The 21,819-nt window shown below is 42.8% G+C and overlaps 1 protein-coding gene and 1 pseudogene across 1 annotated transcript; both read right to left on the bottom strand.

The window, feature by feature from the left end:
* Positions 1–5,141: 5,141 nt before the first annotated feature.
* On the bottom strand, positions 5,142–6,073 carry LOC117887564 (annotated as a pseudogene).
* A 13,661-nt stretch (positions 6,074–19,734) lies between these two features.
* On the bottom strand, positions 19,735–20,661 carry LOC117887563 (olfactory receptor 6F1-like). Its single transcript, XM_034790211.1, has one exon. It carries the CDS (start codon positions 20,659–20,661, stop codon positions 19,735–19,737), a length of 927 nt encoding a protein of 308 aa, XP_034646102.1.
* Between the last annotated feature and the right edge of the window lie 1,158 nt (positions 20,662–21,819).

The following is a 21,819-nucleotide window of genomic DNA, read 5'->3' as shown; positions in this document are numbered from 1 at the left end:
TGGATTGCCATCTGGTTTAAATTGCTGTAGCTCCAGTGGAGTCAGTGGGCCACATTCCCCTACAGTGTAAATTCATGTAGTTCAATTGAATCAGTGAGACAGATCCCCAGCTGCTGGGAATGAGCCATAGCTCCACTGGAGCCAATGTCCCAGATCCCCAGCTGTGGGAAATTGGGTGTAGCCCCATTGAAATTAGCAGAGCTACATCAGCTTACTAGAACTGAGAATCTAGCCCTATAGCTGCTCCTTTTTTTATCCCTTGTTTTCTGCAGCCACCTAGAGGTCTTCTTATAGGGGACCAGAGATATGAATTGGGTTCTTGCACTACAATGTATCTACTGTGGGGCATGGGGAAATTACCTTATTTCTCTGTGCCTCGGTTTCTCTTCCCACCTTTTTGTTTCCTTTATCTGTTTAGAATGTAAGGCCATTGAATCAGGATCATCTCATACTTTGTGTGCAAGCCCTGTAGACAATAAGTCTGTGATCTTGGCTAGGACATGAAATCACAGCTATGATATACATAAATACCACTACTAATTGTCCCTTTTGGCCTATTGCTCTCTCAGACTGATTGGAAAGAAGTGGAAGGGGCTATTTCTGATGTTCTCCATCCCAAAGCTAGTGGGGCTGAATCACAAACAGTGCCCCCTTAGGGTAAAACCCTAATTTTTCATCTCATGACTATGGTTACAGTTTGTGGTGCAAGCGATTTGAGTCTCTACTCAAGTTTTGAATCTGTTTGAATACTCTTTGTGGAATAAACTTTACTAGTCATTCCCCACAACCTGTCTGTCACTGTCTGAACACCACTGAGGTTCACTGCAAGTTGTCTTTTTTTGCAAATATGTTTTTAATGGCACAAAGCAAGATTTATAGGCAAAAATTCCATGAAAACACAGACCTACGTGTTAACAATATTTACTTTACTTATGCATGATTTTTTTATCAAGGTTTCGCCTTGTAACACAGAGAAACATTGAAATACAACAGGTCAGAAGAGGAATTGTATTTTATATGGGTAGCAGATTGGTGAGAGGCACGGAGATGCCATGGTGTCTCTTTTTCTCTCACATCCAAGAAGTGGCTTCAGGGCCCCTGTCCCTGCATTTGCATGGCAGCCGGGAGTGGGATGTTTCTTGTTTACTCTGTCACCGTGTTACAATCAACTGGAGACCCTCGGCTATGATGGCTGCTAAGAGCTGCATGGAAAGAGCTGCACAAAGGAAGCCATTTTCAGTGCACGCACAACACGAAGTTTGATCACTCCTACATATTCAGGAGCGCCACCTACTGATGCCTCATTCATTAACTATTGACATAGATACAGACATCTCTCATTTATGGAACACTCTTGTAATGCAGCACAGTGTCCCCTGCTGAGGTGGGGATGGTGAGGTCCACCCAATGCCAGTGGGTCCAACACTCCATTAAGATGAATGGTGCAGTTCACTCCACTGAGAGCTACTATCTCAAGCTCTCTGCAGACTGATGTTGCTGCATCAATTACACTCAAGGCAGCTGTCCCCTCTGAGCACGATTGTCTCTGGCTCTCTGCATAGTCATTCAAGTGTTGTGGTGTTGTTAATATTCAGGGCAACTTTTGCCTCTCAGAGATATTGTCTCAGGCTCTCTGCAGACTCGGGCAGAGAGGATGAATGTGTCTTTCCCCTTCCTTCCCATAGAGTTGAGGGAGCTGGTGTGTGGATAATCTGTACATTTAGTCCTGAATGCTGAGACCAGGATGGAGAGGCAGAGCAGAGGAAGAGAGAAAGAGAGAGCAGCCAGCTAGGTCACACAAACTGAGGGCTGATGGCCAAGGGAGGACACAAACTAAGAACCACATTTTCAAAACAGCTCAGTATGGCGGGTGATGAGCTGTGTCAAAAATCTGTCTCTAAGTGCCACTCAGGAGTTGCTGGCTGAAGGACATTTTTGAAAACCCAGCTCTTTTAATTGCCTAAATGGGAGCGGAGCTTTATGGGAAAATCTGTCATCAGTTGTGGGCGCTAGGTTGTTGGAAATCTGGCTCTTAGGGTGGGATTTTCAAAAGCACCTAAGTGATTTAGCAGCATAACTCTCATTGCTAGAGTCTTTGGGGCTTGGGCTCTTAAATAGCTTGGTGGCTTTTGGAAAATCCCACTCTTGTATGTGTCCAGCTCAGTGCTGAAACTTGCCAGCCCGGGAGCTATATTGTGGAACACAATGGAGTGCAGAGCGCTGTCTCTGGGTCACAGCCCTCATGTGCTAACTGAGCATGTCCCAAACATTAATGGATTTTACCCACACAACGGCCCTGTGACATGGCTATAACAACTTTTCATTTCCATTTGACATTTTAAAACAAAAGTTTTACTTTCATTCTGAGAGGTCAATTTGAAATCAAACCTTTTCCCCCCCAATAGAAAAATCAAATATTTTTCATCAAAATACAGATTCTCCCACAGAAATTTTCTGTTGTTATGTAACCACACTTTCAGATTGGAAAAAGTTTTAATGTGAAAAAAATTCACCAGACTTAACAAACATGGAAGTACTCATGATTCCTGTCTGTGGCGGGGTGGTCACCCCACCATGCTTTGAACAGCTTAAAGCAGCCCTAGGAGAGGGCTGAGGGGGAAAGCTGGGCTGTTTGGGGAAAATAGACACAGCTGTAGCCTGTGTAATTAGGGCCCAGCTGGCCCTTATAAGAGGGCAGTGGGCCAGAAGGAGAGACTCTCTCTAGCTTTGAGAGGGAGGGACCTGGCTGCAGGGTACCAGAGTGGAGCAGGGCTGGGGAAAGGCCAAGGGAGCTGGGGAGCTCCGGCCTGGAAACCTCTCCCTCCCCCCCAGGTTGCAGTCTAGTGTAAGACCAAACAGGTACTGGGATTGCAGGGGACGGCCCAAGGTTAAGCAGAGGCAGCAGGTCGAAACCCCCCTTCGTCTATGATGAGTGGCTATCACACTGCAGTCTGCACCAATGAGCGGGGGCTAGATGGTGACTGGCCATAGCCCACGACTGAGGCAAGGTGGGGATAGAGGGTTGAGGGATCCCCTGGGTGGGGAGACCCTGAGGCTGTGGGGGTATTGCCAGGGGGCAGCACCCCAAAGACAAAGGGGCACCGGGTCCTGGGAGTGACACGGGGGCCAGTGGCAGCGGGACACCAGCCTGCAGAGGGCGCTCTGGAGGCTGGAAATGCTAATTCCCTGAGACGACCAGCAGGAGGCGCCACAGGGGTGAGTCCTCGCACCGTCACACTGTCCTAAAGAAATTAGAGTCCAACAGAATGATGCGTGGTAAGCAGGATACGATGCAAAACCAGGAGGTTAAAGTAATTAAGTCAGGCTATTTTTTATTCACTGAGCTGATTGCAAAGGATTTGAATTTTGATGAGAAAGAGGGACATGTTGTCATGAAAATATTGCCATTTTTCAACTAGCTCTATTCATTTTATGTGAAGCGTGTGAAAGAAGAAACCATCCCAGTGAAAATTGGAGAAGAGAGTAGTGTCTTTGTTAACTGGGACAGGCAGTGCATTCTGTCAATACTAGGCTGGTATGGGCAGAGATACGGGACTCCCAGTGGACACATGGATGGTATTGTGGTTAAAAGCATTGGACAGGGACAGAAGAGATCAGGCTTCACTGTCTTCCTCTTCACAAACTTTCTGGCTCACCTTCGGCACATCGCTGGGGCTAAGTTTTCCCCATCCAATAGGAGTTGGATACCTAACTCCCCTAAACTCTTTTAAGAATCTCAGCCTATTGGTTGACTCTTCATTTAGCCCATATCTCTTTAAGTCAAACTTTCACAACAGGTGGATTCTGAGTCATATCATATCTTTATTTGCTTAGGCAAGTTCCTGAGCTGGCATACCTCAGTGTAGCCCTGTTTATTTCAGTGGAGTCACGCTGCTTTCCACCAGCTGGGGATCTGCCTCTAAGGGTGAATTTCAGCTGAGTGCCAGCATCACTTCCTACTGTGTTTAGTGCTGAAGTGGAAACTCCGTGTTTTTCCAACTTGATGGTGAGTGAAATTTGAGGAGAACAAAATCACTTTAGAATATGGACACTATCAGCCAGAGTCCCACTTGATGTAAATCCATCTAGCTGCATTGCCTTAATGGGTCTCAGTCAATTTACACCAAGGGCTAGATTCACAAAGGGAAGTAGGCATTGTGATGCTGAGCATTAAATCACTTAACTTTTGTTTGCCTAGAAAATCACTGGGATGCACAAAACCTGAGTTCAGTGCCCAGACTCCCTCCACAATGAATGGGGAGAGGTAAGTACCTAAGAATAGGATTTTAAAAAGCCAGCTTGAGAAGTGGTTCCCTAGCCAATGAGAGGTGCAGAGGAGAGGGGTGTATTCAAAACCCTGCCGCTGTCATAAGGTTCAGATCCTGTATCTTATGGGGGAGGCAACTCCTGCTTGGGATTCTCAGCTGGGAACCCTCTAACCCCATCTAAGGTATTGCTGCAAGAAGCTGGGGGATGGAGGGAGAAGAAGAAGAAATTAGGAGGAGGAGACCATTCATAACTTTTATCCCAGTGGTTAGGGTAGTCGCCTGGGATATGCCCCTTCCCATGTGGGTTCATCTCTCCTGTTCAAGCCTAAATCCCTTTGTGAATATAGCCCTAGCTAAGGATTACCCCCATTGGCTTCAGTGATTATTATTATTAGAAAACCCTAGCAATTTTAACAGCAATCAATCCAATAAGATGCTACAGATATTAAATACGGGTTTTTAAGAAAATACCGTAGAAGAACTACAGAGTGTAATAGACAAAGATCTTTTTTGTACAGAATTGGCCAGATCCTCAGCTGGTGTCAATACCTCTATTGAGGTCAGTGTCCTAGATTAAAGAGAGATTGGAATGGGAAGATGAGAGAAAGAGCGAGAAGGTGTGAATGACTTTATAGTCTGGTGTTTATAGCATTCATCCTGGATGAAGGAGACCCACAATCTATTCCCCATTACTCCAATGACTCTTCAACACATGGGGATCTGGCCCTCTAAATTTAATGAAGATACACGAATTTAGAGCACCTGAGAATTTGATACAAAGTGTCAGTGAGATATCTGAGTTGAAAAATGTCCAAAACAATAGTTATCCATCATTCCATGTGTTCTTATTTATAAAAAATAAAAACATCATCGCTACTTGAGAAACTTGAATTTCCCCAAAATTTTTCTAGAGCCCTTTTCACCTCCTTGTTTTTCAGGCTGTAGATGATTGGGTTTAACATGGGGGTCAAGATGCTGTACTGGATGGAGAACATTTCATCCAGAACCACAGAGGACACTGAGCTGGGTTTTATGTACTGGAAAAGAGCTGTCAGATACAACAAACCAACCACAATAAGGTGGGAGCTGCAGGTGGAGAAGGCTTTATGCCTGCCCTCTGCAGAGTGTATCCTTAAGATGGTGGAGATGATGTGAATGTAGGAGATCAGTGTGAGGAGGAAGGAGCTCAACCCAAGTATCACAGTAGAAGTGAGAAGCAGCACTTGATTGATGAGAATCTCGGTGCAGGACAGTTGTAATAGTAGAGGGAGCTCACAGCTGAAATGGCTGATTTGATTGGGCCCACAGAAATGTAACTTGAGGGCAAAAACTGTGTTAATTGTGGCACCTAAGAAGGCCAGGGTCCATGCACCACTCACCAGCTGAACACAGATCCCTTTGTTCATTGTCTGCACATAATGCAACGGGTCACAGATGGCAGCATAGCGGTCATAAGCCATGGCTGAGAGAATGAAAATTTCTGTACCAGCTGAGAGGAAAAAGAAGAAGATCTGGGCAATGCAGCCATTGACAGAAATAGTTTTTTGCTTTGCTCGGAAGTTCATCAGCATGTTAGGCACCGTGACCGAGGAATAGCAGATATCAACAAAGGATAAATGGAAGAGGAAGAAGTGCATGGGGGTGTGTAGGTGAGGATCAGCCTTGATGACTAGCATGATCATCACATTCCCCACGAGGGTGAGTAGGTAAATAACTAAAAACAGCACGAAGAGGAAAATCTGCATCTGTGGGTCACTGGAAAGTCCCAGGAGGATAAATTCGCTCACAGTGGTTTGATTTTCCATTGCTATTTTTTCAGGAAAACTGTGACCTGCAAGAATGAAAGGAACAAATATCATAAAGGAAATTGAAGTGGCCTGTGGTGAATATCTCATCAGTAGGATGAATGTAAAGAGGGCCCTACTCCAAATGTGTGTTTTAAATGGACAAAATAGACTAGAGTCACAAAGGATTTAGACCCCTAACTGCCACTTTAGGTGACTAAATCCCAGAATCAGGCCCCACCGGGATACACAAAAACCCTGCTCACCAAGGAGTATGGGACAGTGTTATGTGGGGCTCCCTCAGTCTCTCCTGTTGAAGCTATTCCACTGAGGTTAAATAATGAAAGAGGCATTGGAGCAAGGGGACTGGATTCTGGGTCTCCTGCATCAGGGGAAAGTGCTTTTGCTATCAGGCTATAAAGTCATTCTCTCTCTCTCTCTTTCTCTCTCTCTCTGGCCTGCTAGCTCTGTAATCTGCCCCCCTGACTGCAGTGGATCTACAGCTGATTTACACCAGCTGGGGAACTTGACCTTTGACTCCAGTGCAGCTATGGCCAATTTGTACAATCTGGGGATCTGGCCAATTCTATAAAAATAATCTCTTTGTCTGTAGAGGTTGTTTAGAATATTTTGTTGAAAAGCCTATTGAATATCTGTTTTGTCTTATTGGATTCATCCCTATTAAAATGTATAGGATTTCAATAATAATAATAATAATTAATAAATAAATACATTGTTAATAATAATAATAAACCCCAAGGCCTAGTCATACTGGTTCGGCACCCAGCTGGTATAGCCTGCCAAACCAACCCAATATGAAGAATACAGGCAAATCAATAATTTTTATGAACAGCATAAAGAGGGACATCATCAGAACTTAGCTGGACCACAGGCTTGTTGCCCAGCAGGGTGTGTTGTGTGGTGGTGGGTAACCCCAGGTCAATGTCCTACGATGGCCAAAACAACCTCCAAAAAAGGAGTTCATTGTCAACAAAAGTGAAATGGGCTAGTAGTGTAACACAAGAAGGAATCCAATGTCTCATAGATTTATAGATTCTTTAAGGCCAGAAGGGACAATTGTGATTCTCTACTTTGACCTCCCAGATAACGCAGGCCATAGAACATCGACAAAATTGTTCCTAGAGCAGATCTTTTAGAGATTTTTTTATTTTTTTTTTTTTTTTTACAAAAAACAGTGTGATGGATTTTGGAAAATCTGGAAGAGAGAAGCTGGAGGAAATGAATATTCCAACCTGGAAGGAGAGGAACGATAACAATACAGAAAAAGAAATGTCCAAACATAGATTCCGCAGGCGGCTGAAAGCTTTTTCCAAAGAGGAGAATCTACACAAATGGAGACTGAAAGCCTGAAAAAGGAGATTAGTGGTGTGTAACATTTGGTAGAAGCAACAATACAGGATAAATAGCAGCCACAAATGAAAGAAATATTGAAGACAAATATGAGTGTAACAGCACCTGAAGAAAGTACAATGAATGCTTTTTTGATTGAGATCATACAGAATGTAAGAGACACGGAGCACTGAGCAAGGCTACCAAGTATGAAATTTGTAGACCAGCAAAGACTGGATGATATAGTGCATGTATTGAATGAAGCGCTCAAGGAAGCAGTAAGACCAACAAGTACCAGCCAATTGAATTATTTAATTTATGCTACAGCTGCCAATAGCAGTTCTTCCTTTTAACCTCAAGCCATCTGAGGATGTGAACCACCAGAAAACTTCCTATATTCAAGAAGCTCCATGGAAACGAAGAATAAACCAGAAAATTAAGTGTTTATGTTGAGATACCAGCCTACTGGATGAATTTGACAAAAATCATTTGAAAGGAAAAGACAAGTGAATAGCCCTGGAGGTGAAATATCATCCGAATGAAAGGGATGTGAGAGTTGTGAAGGAACAATGTAAACAAAAGCTGATCACTCAGAATCATCGGCTTGAAAGATATTCAGAACAAAGTTGTCAGTAGCAAGAGAACGTACTCTTCATGAGAGACCCTAGGAGATTCTTTGATCTGATTAAAGTTAAAAGCAATACAGGAAAAAATAGGAAGTCAATGAATAATGTGAAAGAGTTTCAGAACTACTGGAATGATATCTGGTCTGAGGATGTACAACATAATCAGACAGCTGTCTGATTATGTTGTACATCCTCAGACCAGATATCATAAAAAATGAGAGAATTTTTTTAAAAGCACACTATAGAGGAATATACTGGTATATCAAAGAAAGAAATAGATGAGGTATGGAGAGGAATGAAAACTTGGAAAGCACCCAGACTAGAATGCATGGATTCTGGCTGAAAGGTCTAAGAACACTTGAACACCTTAGTAAAAGTTTGAAGAACTTATGTCCAAGATGCATTTTGACAGGGAGAACCATCCTCATACAACAAAACAAAGAAGTCCACAGTGATCCTATGAACGATAGTGGGAACTTCTAAGAACAATTCTGACAAAGAAGATCCAACTACTTCTAGCTCACACTGCCTCCGGACCAAAAAGGCAGCACAGTAAACACAAAAGAGACAAAAGATCACCTCGGGCTGACAAAAAAAAAAGAAAAAAATATAGAGTTGGTTTGGATAGACTACAAGATAACATACAACAACTTCCCATAATCATGGTTTATTAAGACACTGAAAATGGACAAGTTTCATCAAGAGAATATTTCCTTTTTACAGCAATATATGGTTAACTGGAACATTTGACTACCTGGAAGGGACCCTCACTGACGAGGGCCAAATTAAAGAGACCTCATTAAAGAAAATTCCTTATCACAGTGCTGTTTGTGTTAGCGATGCTGCTGCTCACATGGATGCTCCATAAGGTAAATTGTGGTTATCATATCAGCAAAGAGCAACAATCAGTTAACCATTGTTTGACATGGATGATCTGAAACTATATGGATGATCACAAAAGGAGCTACAGAGATTGATGACATGTGTAGAAAAGTTTGGTGAAAAGCTAAAATTATGGGGTTGACTTGGCTAGCTGTGCATCTACATCTGTAAAGATGTGCAGACTGGTACAATCTGATGGCATATAAATTAATGAAGGTACTAGTGACAGTGTTTAGGGGGAATCTGGACCAGTAAAGAGTTGTGTCACCACTTGCCCTGCAATCCTAGATGCTTTACAATGCTTTGCCTCTGTAGCTCTCCACCTGGGACACTCACAACCAACCTGCAAGCATGCAAGTCACTCATAGACTCATAGACTTTAAGGTCAGAAGGGACCATTATGATCATCTAGTCTGACCTCCTGCATGATGCAGGCCACAAAGCCGTCCCAACCCCTTTCCCTTGACTCTGCTGTTGAAGTCCCCAAATCCTGTGGTTTAGAGACTTCAAGTAACAGAGAATCCTCCAGCTAGCGACCCCCGCCCCATGCTGTGGAGGAAGGCGAAAAACCTCCAGGGCCTCTGCCAATCTACCCTGGAGGAAAATTCCTTCTCGACCCCAAATATGGCGATCAGTAGAACCCCGAGCATGTAGGCAAGATTCTCCAGCCAGACCCTCATTGGCCATTGATACTATTTACCAGCAATGGCACGCTGTTTATTTGACTAAAATCATGTTATCCAATTAAACTGTTCCCTCCATAAACTTATCTAGCTTAATCTTAAAGCCAGACAGGTCCTTCGCCCCCACTGTTTCCCTCGGAAGGCTGTTCCAATATTTCACCCCTCTGACGATTAGAAACCTTCGTCTAATTTCAAGCCTAAACTTCCCCACGACCAGGTTATATCCATTCGTTCTCGTGTCCACATTAGTACTGAGCTGAAATAATTCCTCTCCCTCCCTGGTATTTATTCCTCTGATATATTTAAAGAGAGCAATCATATCCCCCCTCAGCCTTCTTTTGGTTAGGCTAAACAAGCCGAGCTCCTCAAGTCTCCTTTCATACGACAGGTTTTCCATTCCTCTGATCATCCTAGTGGCCCTTCTCTGTACCCATTCCAGTTTGAGTTCATCTTTTTTAAACATGGGAGACCAGAACTGCACACAGTACTCCAAATGAGGTCTCACCAGTGCCTTGTACAACGGAAACAGCACCTCCTTATCCGTACTAGATATACCTCTCCTAATGCATCCCAAGACCGCATTGGCTTTTTTCACTGCCACGTCATATTGTCGACTCATAGTCATCCTGCGGTCTACCAGGACTCCGAGGTCTTTCTCCTCCTCCATTACTTCCAACCGATGCGTCCCCAGCTTGTAACTAAAATTCTTGTTAGTAATCCCTAAATGCATCACCTTGAAGTGTCTGTGTAGGACAGCCCTGGTTCAGCACCTCTGACCCCAGCAGCCTGTCTGCAGCCCCACTCTGGCTTCCACCAGCCGTGCTTACAACCAACAAGGTGGACCCAACTCCAGTCCTGAATTTCACCAAAACCATGTGTTCTGCAATGTCCAGCCCTCTCCTGAACAGTTCAGAGGAAGAATACAGTTTGTTTGTTCCTTTAAAGACACAAAAGCACATCACAGCTTATTAACTTAATTGGGGTAAATACACCCTTCCATTTAAACACAGAACTGAGTTGATTTATAGTAAAATTAAAACAAATGTATTTGCAATAGGACACAGGTTAAATGATGCCAAGTAAAAGGAATAAAGTTGGAAAGGTTTACATGCAAAGAAAAGTGAAAACACTCATTAAAAGTCTAAAGCTTAATCGAGCAAGGAACAGGCAAGGTTCAAGATGTCTCACCTATATTCAGTTTACAGAGCATTGAAAGACCCATCTTTCTAAGCTTGCAAAAGCTCTGTTCCCTTGTGTCTGTCTAGTGATAGATACCAATGATGGCTTCTCTCCTTGCTTATATCGTCCAAAGTGCAATGACCTTGCTTCAAGAGGCAGGATGACCTCAACATGTTCTTCCCTTCCTGTGGGCTTCCCAGCTCCTGTATACAAATGGAGCTTCCATTGTTTTGGTTCCACCATGCTTAATTTACATAGGAGACGCATAGACTGATGCCTTCTCTCCTTTCTGGGAAGCAACCAGTTTCTCCCTGGTTGGCCACAGACTTTAAAACAGAATATAATTAAGAATCCATATTTCCTCATATAGTGTTAATACATACATTTCACAATGATATTAATCACCAGTGGGTTATTAGCTTTCAGAAAAGACCTCACTCTGTAGACTTATAATACAGTAATATTGCTTATCACTTGAGGTTCAGACCCCCTGTCTTTATATGGACCAGTGGCTGGCTCACTACAGAAGCAGCTTTTCCTCTCCTGGAATTGACACCTCCTCATCTATTATTGGGAGTGGACTACATCCACCCTGATTGAATTGGCCTTGTCAACACTGATTCTCCACTTGTGAAGTAACTCCCTGCTCTCCATGTGTCAGTATATAATGCCTGCATCTGTAGCTTTCACTCTATGCATCCGAAGAAGTGAGATTTTTACTCACGAAAGCTTATGCCCAAATAAATCTGTTAGTCTTTAAGGTGCCACCAGACTCTTTGTTGTTTTTGTAGATACAGACTAACACGGCTACCCCCTGATATATGGACCAGAAAACTTGCCAAAGTGATCCAGTGGATCAAGTGGAGATGAAAGAAATTGATATCCATACACAAAAGCTCCTGGTGATGCACAGAGCATTGAATATCAATCAAGACTTGGGTAGGATTCACATCTGATGATGTGATGGAGGAAAAGGTCTGCTATCTGTGGAGGAAGCAATTGACAATCAAGACTATAACATCAATTATATGCGGAGTCAACCAGTTTAAAGATCATCTGGTTGCAATAACAAATAATGACCGAGCTGCATCACAACCCAAGAAAGCATGAAAGAAAGGAGAAAGCTAATTGCCAAAGAAAGGTTTGAAAGATTTACAAATAAATGAATGGACAGACAGTGGTGGAGAGGGATCAAACCCATTAGTGAGAGAAGATTAACAAACTTGTGGCTTGAAGAAAGGTACCTCAAAAGAGAGACAGAAAGCATGATTAGGAGAGCACACGAGTATGGCTTAATGACACACAAAGCAAAATTGAATGACAAAACTGAAGAATGAGTTCCGAAAATGAAGAGACGTAGGAGCCTGTGTTGAGCACCTGCAAGAGCCTGGCTGGGAGAGAAGATATGAATGGATAGAATGCGGTTGCCAAGTGTCTCCCTTGGAGCCTCTGTGGCATGTATGGATTTAAACAAATCATGCGCTATTACAACCACCAAATTGAAAGTGCCCTAGAGAATGAAGAGATCTGGCAATTGTCACAGATCAAACAGTGCAAGCAAAGAGGCTGGACATAGTTGTGGAAAAGAAAACAAACAAGCCAATGTTGACTCATATTGCTAGGCCAGCAGGCAGACACATAAAAAAGAAACAAGGAGAGAACATGTCAAAGTATGAAGAACTTTGCCATGAAGAGGAAAATTTTTGGAAAACTAGAACAAAGATATTCCCAGTGATTATTGGAGCACTTGAAGTGACCCCTCAGGGCTTGAATAAGCAGCACAAGAACATGTTAGGAGTGCGAGACATCATGGGCAGTGACCTCCAGCAGACAGCAATCATAGGCATTGTAAGGATTTTAAGGAAAGTCAAAGGAGAACAAATGCATTTGAACATCTAAAAAGCAGAAATTCTGCAGAGGGTTTAACCAAACTTCAGACTATCCAAACCTACGAAGTTGGTTCTTGGCCTCAGGATTTACTGATGACTCCTGGGGATACATTTTAGACAGTAGTTTTCCCTTTGTAAGCTTAAAGATCTTGTATGTTTCAAAATCCATTTTATTTAAAAATTCTCCATTATCTAATAGTGAAGGAGAATAATAAAAATCATAATAAATGAACGTGTCCAGCAAACATCCTGGGTACAGTGACATAAATTGGAAAGTGGAGTCTGTATGAAAATTAATGGGACTTTTGTACCTAAATCAGTTCAGCTCCTTTGAAAACCCCATCCAATGGGACTTTTGACTCAGTGCCCTGCACGTCTGAATATCAGGCTGTTCATACAGAAGAGAATCTATCCTGCCCCCATGGAAGTGAGTGGCTATTTTGACCTTGATTTTTAGTGAAAATGGCAATGAAGCCAATCAAACAAATGCCTAAGCAAAGAGATGGACCTTGTGCTAAAACCTGAATGTCAACAGAGGCAGATTCTGTGCAAAGTGAATTCTAAAGCTAAACCCCTGCTCCAGAGAATGTCCTGCCCCTAACCTTGCCCCCTCCTAACAGTGTTTCTCAATGACCAGTCTGTGGACTGGCGTTGGTCCCTGAGATCTTCCTGACATAATTTATGTAGGCAGCAAGCCGGTCGCTCGTATCAAAAAGGTTAAGAAACACTGCCTTCACACACACAAACACACACACACACACACACACACACATGCTCCAAAAATAGATACTACTGCTAACATCCACCAACTGATCTAAGTTGTCTCAGTGCTGCCTTGAGAAAGAGAGAGAGAGAGAGATAGGTGATTCAAGTCAATGTGTTGCCAACCAGGGCCCCTGTGCAGCAACTGACTCCCCATGAACAGACATCTGCATCTGGGCAGAAGTCTCATAGAGTCAATGGGACTCTGCAGCAAGACCCACCCCTGGATAAGGGGAGCAGAATCTTTTCCTTTCAAATGGAAAGTGTTAAAAAAAGATTAAGAAGGAATAAAATGTGAATCAACTCACCTATCTTTAAATGCGGATTATAAATCTGGTGAGATCATTCTGACCTGTGATCTCCTCTTTCTGTTTTCTTAGTCTGTTTATCTACATTCTTACTGATCTCTCTGTCTAATCTCGCTCTCTGTCTCTGGAATACAGCATCCAAGGAGATCCAATATTCTTGACCCGGAGCAGTGAAACCCCTCAGGGTATGTAGGATTATCAGTGGAAGCAGAGCAAAGAGCCTTTCTTTTGCTGACTCCAAGACAAAGAGCTGATTTCTTGAGAACTGTTTAAATGTTGTCCTGTTCCACCGGGACAAGATCCCTGAAGTTCACTCTCTGTAAAAAGCTCACAGTAACATTGTGCTTGGTCAGCCCTTAAGCAACACTATGTAACGCCTAAGAATGAGATCACTGAGGCTTGGAATCTCAAAAGAGACAAAGTGAATTGGGTATTCAAATCTCAGGGACAGTCAATAATAAGGCAGGTATTTAGGCTCAGATTTTCAAAGCAGCCTAAGGAGCTAGAAACCCAAATAGCAAATCACTTAATCTCCCTGGTTTCAGAGTAGCAGCCGTGTTAGTCTGGAGTACTTGTGGCACCTGACACCTTAAGTCTCATATCTCAGGTTATATTTGGGATTTAACTGGAGCTAGTGGTGGTGTCATCTGGTTTCCTCTCTCCATCTAGATCTGGTCAGGACATTGCTCAGAATTAGGACGATCCTCTCTTTTTTTTGTCCACCAGTTAGGCCTAGTTTGAGATACAACTATATTGGTTCACTGAATTATCAGAAGTACGCTGTCTTAATTACCAGGCATGATATTAACACAGTCCTGGAGTTATATCAAGATGCCTTTCTGTTTGGACTAATTCCGTTTTTCCGTCGTACCTTTTTCCATCAACATTTGTTACGATAAGTTATTGTCACATCTTCGGATCTTTCCAATACTTTTTACAGTGGAGCTCACAATAAGGGTAAATTTTGTGACGGACTCAGGCCAGAAGGACATAAGAGGGTAGTGGAAGGCATGTATGTCAGCCTCAGAATGAGCAGGTTCCCTGTTCCCTGGATAGCCAAACAGGGGCTACTCCAGGCCAATCAAGACACCTGATGGCAATTTAACCAGTTAAGGTCGTTAGGCTAATGCCCGAACCTGACCTCAATTAACTGACAGAGGGTCAGTTAAGGCTGTTAGGCTAATGGAGACAGCTGGAACCAATTAAGGTCCCACTTACACTGCTTTAAAAGCTCTCCTTTCCAGTTCTCTCAAGAGGAGCCCAGGTGAAAGGAACTGGAGGAGAGGAAGAATTACTGTACCCTGAGCTTAGGGTGAAGCTTGGAAAAGGGGAGCACGGGGAAATGGCCCAGGGAATCAAAGCAGCGTCAGTGGAGGAGGGAAGCCGCTAACAGCTGCTATCATTAGGGTCCCTAGGCTGGAATCCAGAGTAGAGGGCGGGCCCGGGTTCCCCCCTTCTTCCCCCCCAATGACCTACAGAGATCCGTTTGAAAGGGGAAACAGACTTTGATGCAGGCAGGAGACCAAACTGTGCCTACGGAGCTCTAAGGAGCAACAGACGCTGTGGGTATTCCACCTTCCCACCTCCCATACCGGCCTGTGATGAAAGTAGCTCAATAATCTGTAACCTTTGCCACCATACTGGAAAAGGGAAGTCATATTGAGGGCCTTAGTGAGCTTCTGAGGCCACTGTATCTGCCAGGAAGCACGGGACCCACCAATACAGGCTCGGAGCCTTGTCACAATTTGTAGGCCCAAATATGAAAATGTGTTAAACTCTTCAATCCACCTGTGAGGGTATTTCTCCCAAATTACAGAAGAATCTTACTATCAGTCATCTGCTAAGGACCAACAAAATGCCAGTCTCTGTGCTTAAGATGAAACCAAAGTGAGTCTATGGCCCCAAAAGCTTAAATATAACAGATAATGGCTGGAGAAGCACTTCTTTCTTTCTTTCTTTCTTTCTTTCTTTCTTTCAGACCTGAAGAAGAGCTCTGTGTGGCTCCAAAGCTTGTCTCTCTCACCAACAGAAGTTGGTCCAATAAAAGATATTACCTCGCCCACCTTGTCTCTCTAAATATCCTGGGTCCGACACAACTACACTTATGTATTTATGATTTTCTGCTTTGTCCTATAATCTTTTAAGTCAAAGATGTCACGTTTTCAAGGGGACCCACTGTACTTCATTTTAATCAGGGTTTGTGGCCAGTTTCTGATCTCAGTTATCCCAGTGTAAACACAATCACCCGAATGAAGACAATGGAGTTAAGTCTGGATTCTGATCTCAGTTACCGCAGTGTAAATCCAGAGTCATCCCTCTTAAATCAATGGATTTAGAGCCAGATTCTGAACTCTGCTCCAAGACTATTGGATTTCACTTGCTATAACTTGAGTAAACAGAGTGAAACTCCACTGTTTTTAACTGGATGTAGCTTACACAGAATAACTATTTAAGAACTGTGACCCAGATCCTCAAGGTATTTAGGCACTTAACTCCTATTGAAATCAGTGGGAATTAGGTACCTAAATACCTTTGAGGCGCTGGGCCTGCATTTCTGACACTTTTATGTTTTCGGTTTGTGTGACTCCAGGTAAATATCTTCCACCCCGACTCTCTCTCCCTCAGACTCATGCTGGCATTATTGGAGCCATTTTATAGTCTCCTTTCCCTGCTGTTATTTCAGTGGAAAATTCTCCCTATATATCAGTGGATCTAACACAAAACAGAGCATCTGAGCCTGATTGTACGGGGAGACTTTGACAAACCAGAAAAGTGCCTGAAACCACTATGGCATATTGTTAAAGGCAGCCTAGTCATCAAGCTGTAAATTGGCCATTAAGCAGTCTCAGCTTGACCAAGGCAGGAGGGGGGTGGGGTTTGGGTGCCACAGAAAGGGCAGCTTGTCCCTGCGTCCTTCCGGATAAGAATTGTGTTGAAGTTGCTGATACATGCATTTTAAAAGAGTGGGATATGCCCCAGGAATGTCTATTGGGGTCTCATGGTTACAAATTCTGGAGAAACCTACACCTGGTTAATCAAGGAAGGAACCTCTTGCTTAACCTTTGAAACTGCTTACTTAACAAGGTTTCTTTAAGGGATATGTCATTCTATTACTAATGTATAAATAAAGGGAAAAAGCTTGAGATTGTTGGACTTCTTTGGGGACTCTTTTGGACTCTTTTTGGACTCTCCCTCTGGATACATCTTGCGGTCCCCACCGGCAGACGGAAGATTTGGCCACCAGAAGCCTGCCACTGTGTCACTCGAGAGTCACACTCAGCTTTGGTAATTATCAAGGCTTGGGGGGGTGTTACTAACTTGTTGCGGACGTGTGTAAGTGCTTGAAACTAAGTAAAGTTCAGCTTTAAGTGGAAGCACTCTTGTGTTGCCCTGTTTATGCCAGCCATCTATCGGTCGGACGGCCGTGTCTCCCCTGATTTAGTTCCTGACACCGCCTCGCACAGAGTAAAAGTTACCAAGAGCTTTGGGTTGAAAGAACCCCGACTAACATGATCATCCACTCACTTGCACTGGTTTTATACAGGTATAACTCCACTGATCAGAATCTTGCCCCATGTGTACACAGTATGTGTTTGATTTTCAGAGGAGCTGTGAGAATCATAACCAGGGTCAAACCACATAGACCGGATCCTCACCTTGTGTAAATCAGCATATCTGTATCGATTTCAATTGAGCAATGCTAGTTTACACCTGCTAGGGATCTGGCCCAGTTTGACCTGGGAAATCAGGGACTATAGATGCCAATTTCTCATTTTCTTGCCCTGGGCTGCAATCTAGTAGACACTGCATTTCCTTCTTAAAGATGCTTTATATTTACTTTCTAAAAAAACCCTTTCCTTTTTCAGAAGATTTGTTTCCCTGAGTCAATCGAGTTTGAAAGTGTTTCGCTGTCTTGAAACACGGGAAAATAAAATAAAGCACAAAGTATCTGTCATTCCCACCTCATGCACCAGACCTTGAGGTGCTCCAGAGGTGTTCCTCTGCAGGAACAATAGCAGCCAGACCTCGAGGTGCTCACTCACACTTTGATCTTGCTAACACTTAGGCCAGATTTCCAAAGGCGTTTAGGCACATAAAGATGCAGACAGGTGCCTAGTGGGATTTTCCAAAGCACCTATATTGATGAGATTCCTAACTCCCATTGAATGGTAGGTGGCTAACTTGAATAGGCAATTTTGAAAATCTCATTAAGGCATCTATACACCTAATTCTCATTGATTGCAATGGGAGTTAGGCCTCTAAATGTCCATGGGCAACTTTAGGCACCTAAATGCCTTTGGAAACCTAGTCCTCCATCCATTGACCTCAGGAATGAATCTTCATTTATTCCTTCAATGGAGCAGGAGTAGCCCATTACATAGGGATTGTTTCCAGTGTACTCAATTTGTGGACTGAGGGTTGGATGTCAGGAGTCCCACCAATGGACACACCCATTTTTGGCCCAACGCCTGATACCTTGTGCCCTATTCGCACCTGTTCACCATTTTGGTGTGGGATGAGATTAGGGCAGGACACAATCTATTTTTGAACCTGCTCTGCCAGTAACCATTCACACCAGTGAAGGATCATCTTTCAGATGGGAAAAGGTTTTTTCAACTTCTCAAAAGGGATTTCCACAGGGGCTAACTAACTGGATGGTGATTTTCAATGGGAATTGGATGCCCCTTTGAAAATCCAAGCAACTATTTCCTAGTGACAAACCCAACTGTGCCGGGGAGCCCCAGTCATGCATTTGTGGACCAGGACCCCATTGTGCTAGGTGATTAACCAAACAATGGTCCCTACCCCAAACAGTTTACAATCTAATTAAGACAATATGAAATCATCAGTATAAAAACATTATAGGACAAAGCAGAAAATCTCTGGAGTTCACTAGGCCAGACTGTAATGATCTTACTCACATGAGTAGCACCATTGACTTAAATTTTACCCCATGTGGATAAAGTTATATACATTGGCTTGGCAGAATTCGATGGCTAATATCAATGTTTACTTTTAAGCATTCTTTATATTTTAGTCCATTTAAACTTTCACAGTTGTGGGAAATTATAGGGGGAGGGGGTGGGAGGAGGAGTGGCCAGGCAATTATTTAATGGCAATAGACATTCAGTTTCAAAAACTTAAGCTTTATAAGATGTTATAACACAAATTGTCAACATCACATGTCAAAATACCCACACCTAGACCCATGATTATATTTTATTGTTGTTTAATTTTTAAAGGTGCCTAAGAGAGTTAGGCCCACAAATCCCATCAAAATTGAATGAGGTTTTGGTGCCTAATTCCTTTAGACTCCCTGGAAAGGCCGAGCCTGATTTTAGCACCTAAATACCTTTGGCTTCTGGACCATAGACACTTCTCAAAATGTTGTAATAGAGCTAGAAAGATGTCAAATCATGTGAAAGATAGTAAGAAGCTGTCCAATTTGCATCATTGTGTTGACAGATGTGACAAAGTATTATCACAGCTTTCCAGTCATGTCCAAATCTTCTCCAAGTTTTCAGAGAGTCTTATCAACATTTTCTGGACTGTAAGCAAATTGATGTCAATGCTTGTGGAGCTACATCAAAAGTACTAGAGTGTTAAATGTCAGAAGCAAGTATCTGGGTAAAATGGAGAACTATATCATATCAGGCTAGTTTATATACACAAACAACGAGGGCCTGATCCTCACTGAAAATAAGACCCCTTTCCATCATTCCAGCAGTGTAAAAAGGTCTTTCAGACCTTGTAAATTACAGTCACACCCATTTTAAGGCCCGTTTATACTGCCAAAATAATTCAAAGTTGCCTTATTGTAAATGAGACTCAGTCACGGTAATATAGTTTCCAAATTCTGGCCAAATTCTGCATTATTATTATTATTTGTTTTATTTAGATACCAGAAAGGATTTATTTAATATTCGGATGTTTTGATGGTTCACTTGATTTCCCCTCGCTGCCTACCTAAATCAATGATATCCAGGCCATTGGACAATAACATCACGTCCTATGAAAAGCCTTTCTCAAGATTACCTTGACGTCTTTGTTCCTTAGAGTGTAAATGAAAGGGTTAAGCAATGGTGTCACAATAGTAATGAAGACAGAGACAATTTTGTTCATGTCCAGTGAGTTCTGTTTAGAAGGCTTGACGTACAGGAAGATGGAGCAGCCGTACAATATAACCACAACGGTGAGATGGGCAGAGCAAGTGGAAAAAGTCTTTTTCTGGCCTTGGGCAGATGGGATTCTCAGGATGGTGGAGATGATGTAAATATAGGAGACCAGGGTGACTGCACAGGAGCCCAGGATGACAATAAAGCACATAGAAATGTATACTATCTCAAAGAAGTGTGTGTCTGTGCAGGAGAGCTCTGTCCAAGAATCTATGTCACAGAAGAAATGGTTGATGACAGTAGGGCCACAGAAGGACAACCTGGTGATCAGAAACGCCGGCACAGAAATTGTCAGGAAGCCACCTACCCATGAGCCAATGGCCAACTGAGTGAACAAGGTGCTGTTCATGATGGAGCTATAGCGCAATGGGTGGCATATGGCCAAATAGCGATCATAGGCCATGACAGCCAGGAGTAGAAATTCAGTGCAGCCTAGGGAGAAGACAAAGTACATCTGCAGGAGGCAGCTGAGGAAGGAGATGGTTTTGCTTTGGGACACGAGATTGGTAAGAGTCTTGGGGATGGTAGCTGTGGTGTACCAGATCTCCAGGAAGGAGAGATTGCAGAGGAAGTAGTACATAGGGGTGCGGAGGCGACGGTGGGTCCCCACTAAAGATATGATGGTGATGTTTCCTGTGAGTGTCAGGAGGTACATGAACAAGAATAGTATGAAGAGTGAGATCTGAAAATAACGAGAGCCAGGGAACCCAAGCAGAATAAATTCCTTCACACTGGTTTGATTTCCCTTCACCATTGGGGCCAGGTGGTGTACCTGCCAAAACACATGAAACCATAAAGGGAAGACAAAAAAATACACAGGTGATTTTGTTAGATGCAGGTCATTGTTGACAGACAACAAACTGAGTAGTCACATATATATTAGGATTCTGAACACAATTTGTATGGTGTAGTGAACATTTAACTCTCAATGGGAGCTGGGAACCCTCAGCATGTTGTCAGCTCAGGGCATTAGACAGATATGGGCACCCATTCACCTACCAGAGCTGGAAACAGAACCTGGGCATCCAGATTCCCAGTTCCTTTTTCTGAGCTACTAGAACACACTCCTCACCCTGAGCCTGAAACAGCACCCAAGAGTCCTGGCCTATATTTTCAAAAGAGACTATTGATTTGGGGATGCCTCTGTTTTTAGATGTCTGCTTTGAGACATCTTAAAGGAATGGCCTGGCCTCTAGTGGGCAACTTGGGCCCCTGACTCTAACAACAAAAGGACAGTCCACTGTTGTCGCTGTTGATGATGATGGTGATACCCTCGTATTTGACTTATACCTCGTCTGAACCATTGGTAATCATGGTGGTACCACAGACTTCCAGACTCCATTCACCTCTCATTTTGGTCATACTTTATAATAAGGTTCAATTAATAAATAATTGATGCTTTAATAAATGTTTGAGCAATTTGTATTGTTTCCACCCATGAAAATATATTGCTTATAACCCTGACATAATCATTTGTAAAACTTTCTATTGATGCACATATAACCATCTGGAACATATATTGCTCATGTTTCTAACATACTTGTAATTTTTAATTGCTTATAAGAAGGCTTGGAAAAATTCATTTTTTTAAACAATTTCAACAGATAATATCAATGTTTATTTTTAAGCCTTGTTTTTATATTTTTGCACAGTTGTGCAGAAGTATGGGTTTTAAACATTTTTATTTTATTTTTATCAATTAAATTTCCACAGTGTGAGAAATTATGGCAGGGGCAGACAATGGGGGACTGTCAGGCAATAATTATTCAATGACCACACATCCTGAAATTCAAACATTTAAAGCTTTATAACTGTTAAAACACAAACTGTCAACATCATGTGTCAAAATACACAAAGTAAATAGCTTTTAATCAAACCCTCATAAGTTCTCAAGCAACATTAGCCTTACTTT

This window comes from Trachemys scripta, chromosome 14, assembly GCF_013100865.1.
Source record: "Trachemys scripta elegans isolate TJP31775 chromosome 14, CAS_Tse_1.0, whole genome shotgun sequence".
In the NCBI taxonomy this organism is placed as follows: domain Eukaryota; kingdom Metazoa; phylum Chordata; order Testudines; family Emydidae; genus Trachemys; species Trachemys scripta.
The sequence above is the reverse complement of the archived record's forward strand: the minus strand, read 5'-3'. Positions and strand labels throughout refer to the sequence as shown.

Bases quoted from the DNA above. Each gene is read 5' to 3' on its own strand.
- LOC117887563 (XM_034790211.1), bottom strand. From the start codon at position 20,661: ATGGTGAAGGGAAATCAAACCAGTGTGAAGGAATTTATTCTGCTTGGG.